Genomic DNA, 14065 nt, shown 5'->3' with positions numbered 1-14065 from the left:
CTAATGGTAATAGAGAAAATGGGCAGAAACTTAGACTCTAGATGTAACCAGCTCTTTATACTTCTGTTAAAGATTTGATTCTGCCTCAAAGGCTTCGTGGGGAGAGAGAAATTGCTTCATTGCTTTTTCCAATCAACCCTGCACAAATACCTAGAAGCAAACAAACTACACTATCTAAGGCTTTTCTGGAAGCCTTTGAGTGCAAGCTTTAATCTCCCAAGCATAAAGATTCTAAAACTCTTTGGAGAAGATTGGTTATAAGGAAAATTCTTTTCTAAGAATCTGAGTAGGTTTCATTTGTCACACTATTCAAATCCTCAGTGAAGCCAGCTGTTTGTAATCCATGTGAATTATTTTAATAGTTAAAGATAGTTCATGGCACTATACAAAAAGCAAGATTATGTACATTAAAGCTGACGGCAGGATTGTATGTCTGAGGTCTACAAACAATTTAAATCCTCTCAATTGATTGCTAATCATACTACAGAGAACAATACAATATTAAAATATATCATCCTCAGTAAATTAATCTTCACTTAGAAAATCTGTTTACAGGTAAAAAATAGCATTTAGAACTTCCATTTTAAATACAAACTTTATGAAAATTTTAAGAATTTTTAGAATGGGAACTACAAAAGTCAATGCTAAAGTAAATTCTACTTTCAGATAATGTGTATCTTAAAATATTATGAAAAATATTCTTTATTCTGAAAACAATGTCAGGAAAAGAATACCTGAGTTCCTCTAAAACCACTAGTTTCAGTTACCCAATAGCTGTTTTGGTAACAATGAGAAAACAGTCACAATTTAACACTGCAACCACCTGTCAAATAATTAGGACAGAATAAATGTTCATATGCATTAGGTTGAACATTACTTATATATTTCTTAAAACATAAGACTCTTAAAAAAATAAAAATAAAACATAAGGTTCTTTCATTTAATCTTTTGATAAAATAGACTACACACTTAAAAGTCTTACTATAGTAATCTAAAACCATTTGGAAACATTTTCTTTAACTTCTAGTCCCAAAACCCATTCTAATGTCTTTATTTATCAATAGTCAGTGTAGCCAAATGAAATTAGTGTTTTGAGGCCTTTATAGTTTATACAACTTAATATATTTGAAAGTGGGATGAAGTGGCTCCATCTTTCCATTTGTTTATATGGTCTGAGATCACAGTTCGGCACAGTGGACATGTTTTCTCTCTGTTAAACCATAAGGTAATGCATTCTTCACAAAATATATGCTGTAAGGGAATTAAAATTAGATTTTATACTTGACAACATTTTAATTTTAAAATCATCACATTCCAGAGAATCATACTCTAGAGCTGAAAGGAATTTTAGAGAGCACTAATCCATTTTACAAATGAGAAAGTATGACATCCAAGAACACAAAGCAATGTTAGCAGTAGGGCCACTAGTGTTCTTTTGACTGTTCATTAACATCTTTTAATAAAATATAAGCTATATATAAACTATAAGGTATCCCTAGGTGATAACTTTAAATATAATGACTTAATGGTTTAATAAAGTCTTTGAAAGTAACTGCCATCAAGTATAGAAAAGAGCCTTACACATCCAATAATAAACACTGGTATTATTCTAAAAGACTAGTATCCAGTTGTTAAAGGTAGCCTATTTATCCAGTCACTTTGGTGTCCAGTATGCATTTGAATTATCTTTCCCCACATATATTCCTCTGCATACAAATCATTAGAACATAAGCAACAAGATTTAGCTAATCTACTAAACCCTTGATTACAAATAGGAAATGACTAGTAAGTGCCCTGAATGCTACTTTAGGCTAAACACTAGATTTTTCCTTATAGCTAACATAAGTGACTTGTGACTCAGAGAAGAGCTGTATTTTGTATGCTTAAAAAATATATTTACCTGACATATGAGCAGAATTGGTTTTTGAAATTCAGCTTGACAGACTGAACAAATGTCATCCACATCTGAACACTGTCTCTTGCTGGCAGCTACTCCATAACTCTATGAAGATAAAAAGTTTCTGTTCATCTACAAATCTTTTTCTTTCCTATTACTCAAATACATAGGTGATGCTGTATTTCTCAATTCTCCCTGGAACTAGGCATTTGAAGACTCTCCTGAAGGACTAAACATTTCAAAGCTAAACTGTGTATGTAGAATCATGTCCTGATGGGCTGTATGCATCAAGGTGAACTCATTAGATACATACCAGGATCTTGGAAGATTGTCAGATTCATTGGCTTCCCAAATAATGATAGTGCTACAATATCAACCGGCTTAAGAGACTAAGCAGTCTGAAATAGAACTATTATAAAATCTATATTCATGTATTATGTGACCTGGTATTACCAAATAGTCCACTTACTACCTATGGCAGTGGTTCAAAACAGTCCATTCAGAGCTTGGTTGGCTGAATATAACTCATGTAGAGATAGCTTTAAAAATAGATTTCTGTGCTCCATACCGGAGATTGATTTAATAGGTCCAGACATACTAAGATGTGACCCAGGAATCTAATTTTTGAAAGCTCTCTAGGTAACTGAATATGAATAAGGTTTGGGGACCAGTGAACAGTTTCCTGTTACTAAATCTAAAAGTAATTTGACTGTCATCCTTAATTATCACAAAAGTCAGAGAATACTTAGTACTAGGAAAAAATAATATTTTATAAAAGAACTGGAATTGCAAAATATCATGGGTAGAGTTAAATGATCTGAATGATCATACATTTCTTTGAATTTCCTTTTCTCCTTAAGTCCTTAGTTTTTTATCTCTTTAAGACCTTAATAACTTCCTCACCAAATTCAGTAGAATATAGTTATTAACTAGACATGACAAAATGTTAACAAATGAGATCACCTTTTTGTAGAAATGATGAGGAAAAGGTGGAAGAGAAGTAAGAACACCCAAATTCAGTCATGGTAATGAGAGCAAAGCATGACTTGACTCAATAACTTGAGACTTTGATCTAAAATTATTTTACTAAATACCAAGAGTTAACAAAATCAAACTAAGATTCAGAGAATAAAAAATATTTAAAAATAATATTTTTTTTTGAGTCTGGTGATATAAAAATTCCAGAAACAATATGGGATACTGATGCATAATCTTGGTGCCAATTTCCCTTCATTAAAATGTCACTTAGCAGAGTGCACTGCAGATACATAAGCCTGACAAATTTTTAAAATAGCACTTCTGGGGGTACCTGGATGGCAGAGTCAGTTCAGCATCAGACTCTTGGTTTTGGCTCAAGTTGTCATCTCAGGATTCTGAGATCAAGCCCCGCCTTGGGGGACCTGAAAAGAGACTGCTTGAGATTCTCTCCTTCTGCCCCTCCAGCTTGGGCTCGCTCGTGAGTGCTCTCAAATAAATATTTTTTTAAAATTGCACTCCTGTGTGGCATTCTGCAGATTCCCTTCAGGTGAAGACTTAATTTTGATGGGATTGCCATTTCCTTGGCAAAGTTAAGGAATATATATATATACACACATACACACACACACGTATTCCTGAGAGACTCAAGAATAAATTAGAGTATCAGCGATTGTGATTTCTCTTTATGCCTTACAGAGAATGAATATCAAAAGTATTTCAGCACAAGTCTTACTAAATTGTAGTAAAATAGTTGATACTCATATAATCAATTGAAGTAATTTCATGAAAGTGGAACTCTCAATTTTATTGTACCTGTCTAAAAAAAGAAGTTTGAATAGGATGCAGCAAAACTTGTCATTAAATTAGTAGCTCTAGGTGCACCTGGCTGGCTCAGTTGGTAGAGCATGCAACTTGATCTTGGGGTCAAGTTCAAGCCCCACGTTGGGCATAGAGCTTACTTTAAAAAAATAAAAAAATTACTAGCTCTATCTAGCCAAAGGGTGTCCACATCTAAGTACTGACAACCTTTGAGGCTACTGAATAGCAAATGAGCCTTTCTCTGTAATGTGTAACGAGTGGAATCACATAATAATCAGGTTTATAACTGACACTGGAATCTCAATTTATTGTTAAATTCCATGCCATGAACTTATTTGTACATACAGAATTGACTTGGTGGGGAATTTTTCCAGTAAGGAAATTTCAAGAGACATTTTTGGTAATGAGCTTTTCTCAAATACACAATAAATTATAATTAGGACATTCTTAATAGGAGCTGAGTAAAGTTAATGGAAGTACAAAAACACCATTTGTGAAAAAAAAATTTTTTTTAGAGATTTTCATATTTTTAGAGAGCACATGTAAGCAGGGGTGGGGACAGAGCCTGCTATGGGGCTCAATCTCACAATCCTGAGATCATGACTTGAGCAGAAACCAAGAGTCACTCAACCAACTGAGCCACCTAGGTACCCCATGTGAATTGTTAAAAAAGGAGGAACAAAAGTTCACGACGAGACTTTTAAGGGAATGTGTATAAACCCTTATGTCAAGCGATGTGAAGGGGCAAGAGGCACATTCAGAAATATAAGCACTGCATGAACTCTCAGGCAGTTGTCAACATTCAAGTCAAGAAACTGATCTTAGAAATAAAATTCTGAAATTATCATAGCCCCATGTGCCAAAGTACTAAAAAAGCATGAAATTATGAAATTCACACCTTTTTAAAAGTAAGCTGTACACCCAATGTGGGGTTTGAAGGCAATTACCCAAAATCGAGAGTCACATGCTCTACCAAATGAGCTAGCCAGGTGTTCTATGAGACCCATACTTGTAAAATTGATGAACTAAAACATTTGCATAACGAAGAATTGTAAAAAGTGATGTTTTCTTTTTTAAAGATTTTATTTATTCATGAGAGACAGAGAGAGAGGCAGAGACACAGACAGGGAGAAGCAGGCTCCCCACAAGAAGCATGATGTGGAACTTGATCCCAGATCCCGGGATCATGCCCTGAGCTGAAGGCAGACGTTCAAACGCTGAGCCACCCAGGCGTCCCAAAAACTGTTTGTTTTTTTTTTTAATTGATAAAAAATACTTACTGGTCGTGTAAAAAATATTCGCAAAACCCGTCGGAAAGTTCTCAGATTTCCAAAGAAATCCAAAAGCTAAAAGGAAATGAGAATTCTTGAATTCAAAGAGCCCTGTTAAACCTAGAGATCAAAGCTAAAATCCCACAATATAAAATACTGATATTAACTTAATGCTCATTGCATATTCACTTCATTCTAAAATATTTAAAGTCTAATTATGGAATATCTCATTCAATTTACAGATTATCAGCCAATTTTTAAAAAAGATTTTGAGAGAGAAAGAGAAAGTGAGCATGCGTGTTCACAAGCAGTGGGGAGGAGCAAAGGGGAAGGGAGAAGCAGTCTCCGCATTGAGCAAGGGGCTCAACCTGGGGCTCAGCTCAATCTCAGGACCCCAGGATTATGACCTGAGCTGAAGGTAGATGCTTAACCAACTGAGCCACCTAGGCTCCCCTCAGCCAACTCTTTAAAAAAAATCTTCCACTCCTCTTCATCCATTTTGCCCATTCCTCCACCCATCCGTGCTTTAAATTTATAGGTTTCAGCCAACTCTTAACCAAAATGAAGTATATTTAAATATCTAGAGTTACAATTTGGTTAAGACAAATATAAACTTAACTGTGTCAAAGATAAAGCAATTTCACCTGGTTCAAATGTATTTAGATTTTTTTAAAGTTTCATGCTAATTTGTGCAGAACAGGACAGTATACTAGTTCAAGAATTTTGTATATGACAGATGTTACTGTTGGGGATGGGTATGTTCTATTCTACCCATGCTATGTGGAGGTCCACTCCCCCCAATTAAATCTGAGAACTACTGGATTAAGATAAAGATCTACATTTCCATTTTTCCTTTTCTTAAGTAGATACAGAACCTGCCATTACTTCAAATTAATCATATGAAGACAAACTATAAAACAAAGACAAAAACAGTATGTAAAATCTGTAATCATCACATGAATCATTATTCGATGACAAGATTTATAAAGTTACCTACTTTTAGTATGAGGTAGAGTAAAGCCAGCAATATCCCAAGACTCCATCTAGTTACATTACCAAACTCCCCATAGCTTATAAGATAACGAAACCAAACTGGTATGGGAACAAAAGTTCGGTAATACTGGCATGATTCTTCTAAAAGCATATACCAGTAACCCTAAAAGGGAAGGAAAAAGAAAACAAAGCTATACAAGCTACTTATATACATAGCACAAATATTTCATATTGGACTGAGATGATCGTGAGTATATGGCACAATAAGTATAAAATTAATCTTCAAAATGATAATGGTTATAACTGACAATCTCAACCTTGTTTTCATAATTACTGAGTGGTTTCGAAAGAATTTCAAAAGAATGACACTGAAAATTTTTTATGTATACTATAAGTAAAACTTACATTTTTGCTGATTACAAAAATCTATGAAAGTTTTTACTGAATATGGGAAAAACACAATATAGTCAGTTATCCATTATTAATTGATAAAGCCCTGGAGGAGAACAGTACAAATCTAAGTATTATTTTTCTATATGTGCTGTGGGGACTGATTTTTAGATTAGTCTGAAACAAATATAATTCTGATTTTATTGGACTAGGTTAGTATTTGGGTTCAAGTCTCTGAGCAGTGGTCGCCAGTATGAGATAATACAGATATTTAAATTAGGTTATTTAAGAAAATGAAAAGTTATAAGAGTCATTTCAACAAAGACTAAGCATTAAGGTGATTTGCTAACATTTTTTCAGTTAAACATGTTAGTTTCTTACCTTGGATTTAAAAGGCATGATGAAAGAAGGCATCAACAAAATAAGGCATTTTAAGCCCATGAAGAGGAATTTCAGAATGAAGTCTGTAATTCCAACAATCCAAAGTACTTCCCAGAAGCTTGAATGGTCCAAGGTAGGATTTAAAAATATTAAGCTACCAAGAGAAAATATCAAAACTTAACCAGAGCAATATAATATAATATACAAAGGTCAAGTTTTGATAGGGGGTTTAATTTGCTACCAAATATTTAATTTGATGTGTAAAAAAATGTGTCTGGCAAGATGTTAGAGTGTAGGTAAATAGAATGGGAAATCATTTTGCTTATTTTAAAGAGACTTTTAAGATATTTAAATTTCACATTTTTTCTCCATAGAACAAAGAAAAAGTCCTAGCATGTCATGGTTGGAAAGCTAGCATGTAATCTAAAAAGTTCACTAAATAGACATCCGCCATTTCTCTTCTCAACCAACTCCAAACAGGGTTCCATCCTCTCCTTTCCACTGAATTGCTTTTGTCAAGATCACCAGTTCCTTCCATCTTGCTAAACTCAAAGGTCACTTCTCATTCTCTGTCTTCCCTCCCTGAATTATTTCTTCCTAGACCTCTAACACCACACTCTTCTAGTTCTGATGGTTTTTTAAATCTCATTTGCTGCTTCTCCTCTTAATTGTGGCCATGTCCAGTCCTGTACCCTCTCCTGTCTAAACTTTCTTTCCCTCCTTAGTCTTGGTGAATTCCATGGTTTTTAGATATCAACCATACACTGGATAACACCAAAATTTATAGCCCTAACCTTAACTGTGAGCTCATGACATAGCTGTATGTCATGACATGTTCAAAGCAAAAAAACTATTGATTTTCCTATCAAAACCAGTTCTGTCCCCAGTCTTTCCCAGCCCATAAATGGCATCACCATCCAGCCAGTTGCTAAAACTAAATCCTAGGTGTCATCCTTGATTCTTACCCCTTACGTTCCCACCCTATCCAATCTGAGTGGTAGTAGTTCCCCCTACAATCTATATCTCAGATTTGCTCTCCAGTTCTATTGAAGCCAAGGCTTCTAATTATCTAATTAAAGTCAAACACTCAAAACACTTTTATCTGACATAGAAACTTAATTATTCTTTTAGTAAGTCTTCTCCTTACTTCTAGAAACAAAGACCATGTGTTCTTACCATACACACATAACTGAGGAAGGTGGTGGATATGTTAATTAGCTTGACTGTATAATCATTTCACAATGTGTATATACATATATATATATCTCAAAACATCACATTGTACATCTTAAATATATACAATTTTTGTCAAAAATAGATAAAATTTTAAAAAGACAATTAACAACCTAATGGTATTCAAAACTATTGACTATATAAGTAAACATTTATCAAAAATTAAATAGTACTTGCTATAAGCCAAGGCACTGAGTATACAAATCTGAGTAAGTCACTTAGACCTACTGATCTTGAAAGGAGAGGGACAAGTAAAAATTGAACTCTAACAGTAAATATGTGCAAGTTAAGATATATACAAAGTTCTATGGAAAAAATGTTACATAAAAAATGGGATTGTGTATTTGGACCTCAAATTACCTGTAATAAAGTGACTGAGAATGAAAGGTGTAATATAAAAGAACAGAAGATCCTGCTAAGAATACCAGTAACCAAGCACACTGAATCTTTGAGCACCTTTCCTGAAAAATAAACAATTTTGTAATTTGTTACTATGAATTATGCCAGAATTATAAATATCATTAAACTTTTATTTAATGACTAATTTATTAACTTAGAACATTTTAAGAAATTAATCTTGAATTGTACATCACCACACTCTATGAATCTTTAGTGAACAAAACAGAACTCATATTTAAACAGATTTTTAAAATACAAGTTTCTTCATTGTATTAAAACATTACCCAGGTTTCAAAGAAGCCCAGTCTTCTACAAGCTGATAAAAAGGACCCAACCAAGTACAAACTTTACCTCTGCAAAGCTCCCTATTTTTGCCTCCCTGACAAAACAGAATTTTTAAAAATGCACTTAGGATTTGTAAGTATAATTTTAAAAAATTTTTTAAAAATTTCAAACAATTCAGTTAAGATTTTAACAAGGTGATTTGTTAATCTCACTTCAACATTTTTTGAAGATTTTATTTATTAATTTGAGAAGAGAGCATGCATGAAGGGAGGGGGAAAGGGGAGCAGAGAGGGACAAGCAGCAGACTAACCACAGGGTTTGTAGCCTGACATGGGCTCGGTCTCACAATGACCGGAGCCAAAATCAAGAGTAGGACACTTGGGATGCCTGGGTGGCTCAATGGTTGAGAATCTGCCTTTGGCTCAGGTCATGATCCCGGGGTGCTGGGATTGAGTCCTGCAGTGGACTCCCCAAAGGGAGCTTGATTCTCCCTCTGCCTGTGTCTCTGCCTCTTTCTCTGTATCTCTCATGAATAAATAAAACATTAAAAAAAAAAAAAAAAAAGAGTAGGACACTTAACCCACTGAGCCACTCAGGCGCCCCTTAAAACTGTTTTAATTACTAGTTTAATTAAAAGTTTTATTATAAACCCTGAATTAAATTTTTATAGTTTTATAGGTTCTGACTAGAAATATCCAGGTCAAAGGCATGATCCTTTACACAGATACAGCCCTTTATAAAGTTGCTTGAAGATTAAATTTTATAAACTAATCCTATTTTTTCCAATAACTTACCTGACTAATAACTTATAATTTATGTTATGGAAAAAATATTTGGGTTTAATTTTCTTTAAATAACAGAGACCTAAATAGTTTAATATCCATTCAATGTACATTTTATTTAACTATTTTAAATCTTATAGGGCAACAGCTAAAGTTTTTAATGATATATTACCTCGTTTGGTCAAAGTACTCAAAGTATGAAGGCACTTGACAAAATCAGATCAAACAGTGCATTCTAAACCTTTTACTCCTATCTAGTTTTTCTATCAGGAATTCAACAAAGAAAATAAAGTAAAACAATTTAGCATTAGGACAGATCATTTAGATAACAAAATTTAATATATCATGGATGCTATAACAGGTCTATTTAAATTTGTCAAGAAAATGATCTTAATTCCTATTTCTCTCAGAAGTGAGTATATAGTTAATTCTATAGAGAGAACATTTAATTTTTTTTTTTTTTTTTTTAGTTACTTGTTATACTTACTCTTAGAAAAACCTGATTTACAATGCTTTTGTTTGCATACATAAATGTTGTAAGCAGCCCAATTCCAAGAGAAATTCCTGTTAGGAAATAAGTTCCAGTTAATTGAAAGAAAAAAAAATCCAAGAGCTAACACAATGACATGAATTTAAAGGAAACATATGCAATTTTAAAAGCTAACAAAATACAAAGGTTCAAGTAGATTACTAATAGAAATAAAATTAACTGAATTTAGCAATGAAACAATTCAATGTTTTATTATACCCTACCTGTTATATGCTGCATAATAAGTTTGACACCCAGAATCAAAATATATGGAAGACTTTTGTGCAACCACTTGAAGAGATACCGGAATTCTGAGAAGGAGCTACTACCATGATCTCCAGACTCTGTGGCAGTATCATCAGGCTGCCTTGCTTCATTGTAGGAGTGACTCCGTAAGCGACTATGTATACATCCATGAGTACAGCTATGGACACCTGACCTTATATTTCTGGAGGTTGGATTTTCAGCACATTCTTTAGGTATGGAGTTTATCTGGATATGAATATCTCCAGAATGAAGACAAGAACCTTCTGTCAATCTTGTATGCACACATTGGGTAGCTGAGGCATCTTCATTGCCTGCAGCTCCTGGAGGGCTGTGTAGTTGGCTACAGTTGGCTTGCATGACCCTTGAATACTTTTTCTGTGATCCAGATTTCTTTGCTTCAGGGCTCTATCTCCTAAAAATCAGAACAGAAAATATTCTAAGTGAATAGTTAAATAGAGAAAATACTGCTGAATAGGAATCCTTTATTCAGTACAGGAGAGGCCAGTAGTCATAGCTGATCAATTATCTTCAGGTTATCAATCAGTTGTTACTAGTCCTCCCCCTTCCCTTAATGCCAAGGCTCTGCTGCTATACCCAAACTATTTTTTAGGGAACATATGCTACAAAAATTTAGTTTCAGATGCCCCTTTCTCTAATGACAAGTTAAGAGCAAAATAGTCAAAGTATGAGTGCCCAGCAGATGTTAATAATGTACCAATAATCATTCATACATGAATACATCTGTACATTCACTCTACTCCACTGGAGCCCCTCTCCATCTTTGATGGAGATTCTGTATATCATAAATTGAGACAGTATTTTTTAATGCTTAGAAAGACTAGGAAGAAAAAAAAACATCAAATCTTAATGCCTTTTATTTTTATTTCTTTTTTAGAAGATTATATTTATTCATGAGGGACACAGAGAGAAAAGCAGGCTCCCCTAGGGGAGCTGATGGGGCACTGAGCCAAAGGCAGGCACTCAACCACTGAGCCACCCGGGTGCCCCCCTTAATGCCTTTTAAACTATGGTGGAAAACCAATAATAAACATTTCACTTAGGTGACCTACAAATTTCATTTTATGTTGAAATAGCTTTCCCAACGCTTAAAAGATTTATAATAACTACTCCAAAGAGTATTATCCTTCCCCAAGAATGAATGCTACCTAAATAACCTTTAAATAGGGAGACCTGGGGAGTCGCCATGTAATTGCTAGGTAAGTCTTTAGTCTGAGTAAGGATAGTTACATAGTCTGTCCATTAAAAACGCCACCATCTTGGCAGGGGGGATGGGACGGACAACTAGCAGGGAAGGATCCCTAAATGACCAGTGTGGGCAGCCTTGGAAGATGACAGATTCCCAGCTGACGACGCCCAGAGCCTTATCCCAGTCTGCCGTTTCTATAGGGGGATGCTAGGGTTAACTCAGGGTGTGTTCTGTCATTCTAGTTCTTTCCTAAGTCTGGTTTTTTGTTTGTTTGTTTTTTCAGTTACTATATGTTGGTGCGGTTTTTAATGCCTTTCACTAAGGCCTTTCACCGATGCTCCGACGCCACAGGTGCTATTTATTCCCTCAAACCTCCAAAGACCAACGTTGGACGGGACAGTTTTCTGTGTCTTTTTAGATAACTAAAAACGTAGAACCTTCCCACTTTCCTCCCAGCACAAACAAGAAAGGGAACGAAAAAAATTACGAAAAGCAAACGCACACAACTCTTCCGGAATCCCCAGGACTGAGTTTTCCACCCACGTTCGAGCCTCGAGTGCCTCAGTTATTTCCGTCCCCCCTCCCCCCGAGCCCCATTCGCCGCGGCCCCTCGCCTCCGCCCTCTTCCCCCAGGCCTGACCTCTCATGACGAAGAGCGGACGGAGGCCGCGGCAGCGACTGCAGGAACAGCGAGAGACCCCGCCTGGAGGCCTTTAGTCAAGGCCATCACCCTCAAACGCCACTCACTACCAGCAACTCCGGCCCAGCCCGGCGGCGGCGGCGCGCGCGCTCCCCGGACGTCCTCACGCGCGCGTGCGCTGCCCGCCGCGTACCCGCCCCCGCGCAACGCGCTGAGGGACGGGCTGCGCCCCGGGTGCCCCGCGGGCTTGAGGCGGCTTGGGGGCTGTGCCTGAGGACCGTCCGCAGGCGTCTGCATTAAAAGTTAAGCCGCCGTCACCTGTGTGCGTATATACGTGCCATCCGCCCCTCGCCTCAGAGACCTGACGTTTGGAGGTTAAAAATGTTTCGGCTGCCCTCAGAGGAGAGGCCTGACATGAGGGGTTGTCTCAGGCCTGCCCTGGCTTGTTCCGCAGGATCCCGGGCGCCTGTCGTGTGGAGGCTGACCCCCACCCTGGTCCCGCTTCGCGCCGGTCCCTTGGGATCTGAGCTAGAAGAGCCACGTTGGCGAGGGCCTCAGCGAGTCTTTGGAAGAGCGGGGCGGAGCGAGAATGTTCGGGCTTTCATAGTCGCGCTTCTCGAGCCTAACCCCTCCCTGACCGAGTTGTGGCTGTGTGGTGAAGTTTTAACTGACATGGCTTTTCGTTATGTTCCTAGCGTTGCACTGTATACGCTAGGCCCTGCCAGAACTTGAGAGGAGAAGCAAAGAGAAGTCAGGGTTTGGATGGCGATGGACGTAGAAGTTAAATTTAAAAACCCGGTCTTGTGTGGGATATAGGGAACTCTGCTATCTTCACTTTAAGTTCTAAAACGAAAAGTTTATTAAGAAAAAGTTTAAAACAAAAGAAACAAAATCCAGCCTCTTGGTGCCCAGCCACAATATATTTTAAACGATGTTAAATGTATTCCATGAATCTCCATTCCACACAACTACCAAAAAGCCTTTTCATTCTGAACTGTAAGCTTATACCTTCAATTTACAGAAATTGACGTCAAGTAAATAACTCCATATTCTTCCTACAGTCTTGAAATATTCTGTGCCCTCTAGACTGAATTTACTTGGCAAGGGGTTTTCTTTCATCACTAGAGACCATAAATTTACACAAATATGCAATGAGTTGACTAGTGGAATGAGCGATACTTTGTCTTTTTAATTGGTCACTACCTGATTTAAACCCATTCATAACTTTGCCCAAGTTAGTTTGGTGGTGTGTACTTTCTGAGGCTTCTTAATCATGAAGTTGTTTGCACTTTTATTCTCACTGTACAACTGAGTACACTGTTTAACCTCAGTTATTCACTTTTTTTGTTTTGTTTTTTCAGTTATCCACTTTGATGCTATACTTAAGTCAGATTGATTCTGTCACCAAATCACTTCTTTTGGTTAGAGAAGCAATCTCTAACCCCCACCCCCAATTGGTCTTAGATCTGGTTCTTACTGTTGATTAAGATATTGGGCTTTTTATTTTTTAAAATATTCATAGGTCTCCATGAGTTTGATTAACGTTGGTCTTGCTGGCAAATTAGGTTTGTGGGTCAGTAAGGCTGTCTTAGTCCATTTGGGCTGCAAAGCTATACTAGGTAGTTCATAACACATTTATTTCTCACAGTTCGGGAGCCTAAGAAGTCTAACATCAAAGTGCTGGCGGATTTGGAGACTGGTGAGTACCTGTTTCCTTAAATATCTGTTTCCTGTTCTTGCTGTTGTCTTTCTATGGTGGAAGGGTGGAGGGAATTCTTTGTAATCTCATCCATAAGGCCTCTGCCCTCATGACCTAATCACCTGCCTCCACCTCCTAATCACACTGGGCGTTAGGATTTCAGTGTATGAATTTTGTAGGGGACACAAATATTCGGACTGTAGCAAAGGCCAAGGGCCAGATTAAGGACTGTAGTGAATTTTTCTAGGAGACTTATTTGTGTGTAGATTCTCTCATTCCAACTACAACATGGATA

The 14065-nt window shown here is 36.7% G+C and overlaps 1 protein-coding gene and 1 pseudogene across 2 annotated transcripts; one reads left to right on the top strand and one right to left on the bottom strand.

The window, feature by feature from the left end:
• Positions 1 to 333: 333 nt before the first annotated feature.
• On the bottom strand, positions 334 to 12227 carry RNFT1 (ring finger protein, transmembrane 1). 2 transcript variants are annotated; one of them, XM_041724487.1, is made up of 9 exons: positions 12072 to 12226; positions 10182 to 10636; positions 9916 to 9992; positions 8323 to 8423; positions 6730 to 6883; positions 5963 to 6121; positions 4975 to 5040; positions 1901 to 2002; positions 334 to 1251 (listed from the first exon to the last, which is right to left on the bottom strand). In XM_041724487.1, the coding sequence occupies exons 2-9, from the start codon at positions 10579 to 10581 to the stop codon at positions 1117 to 1119; spliced, it is 1194 nt and encodes a 397-aa protein (XP_041580421.1). In that variant the 5' UTR covers positions 10582 to 10636; positions 12072 to 12226; the 3' UTR covers positions 334 to 1116. The 2 variants fall into 2 exon arrangements, with proteins under 2 accessions (XP_041580421.1, XP_041580422.1); XM_041724488.1 differs by lacking the exon at positions 4975 to 5040 and having other exon boundaries at positions 12072 to 12227.
• Positions 12228 to 12276: 49 nt separating this feature from the next.
• LOC121472887 overlaps positions 12277 to 14065 on the top strand; it is a 43732-nt pseudogene continuing 41943 nt past the window's right edge.

Source organism: Vulpes lagopus, chromosome 12, assembly GCF_018345385.1.
Source record: "Vulpes lagopus strain Blue_001 chromosome 12, ASM1834538v1, whole genome shotgun sequence".
In the NCBI taxonomy this organism is placed as follows: domain Eukaryota; kingdom Metazoa; phylum Chordata; class Mammalia; order Carnivora; family Canidae; genus Vulpes; species Vulpes lagopus.
This window is presented reverse-complemented; position numbering and strand designations above follow the sequence as displayed.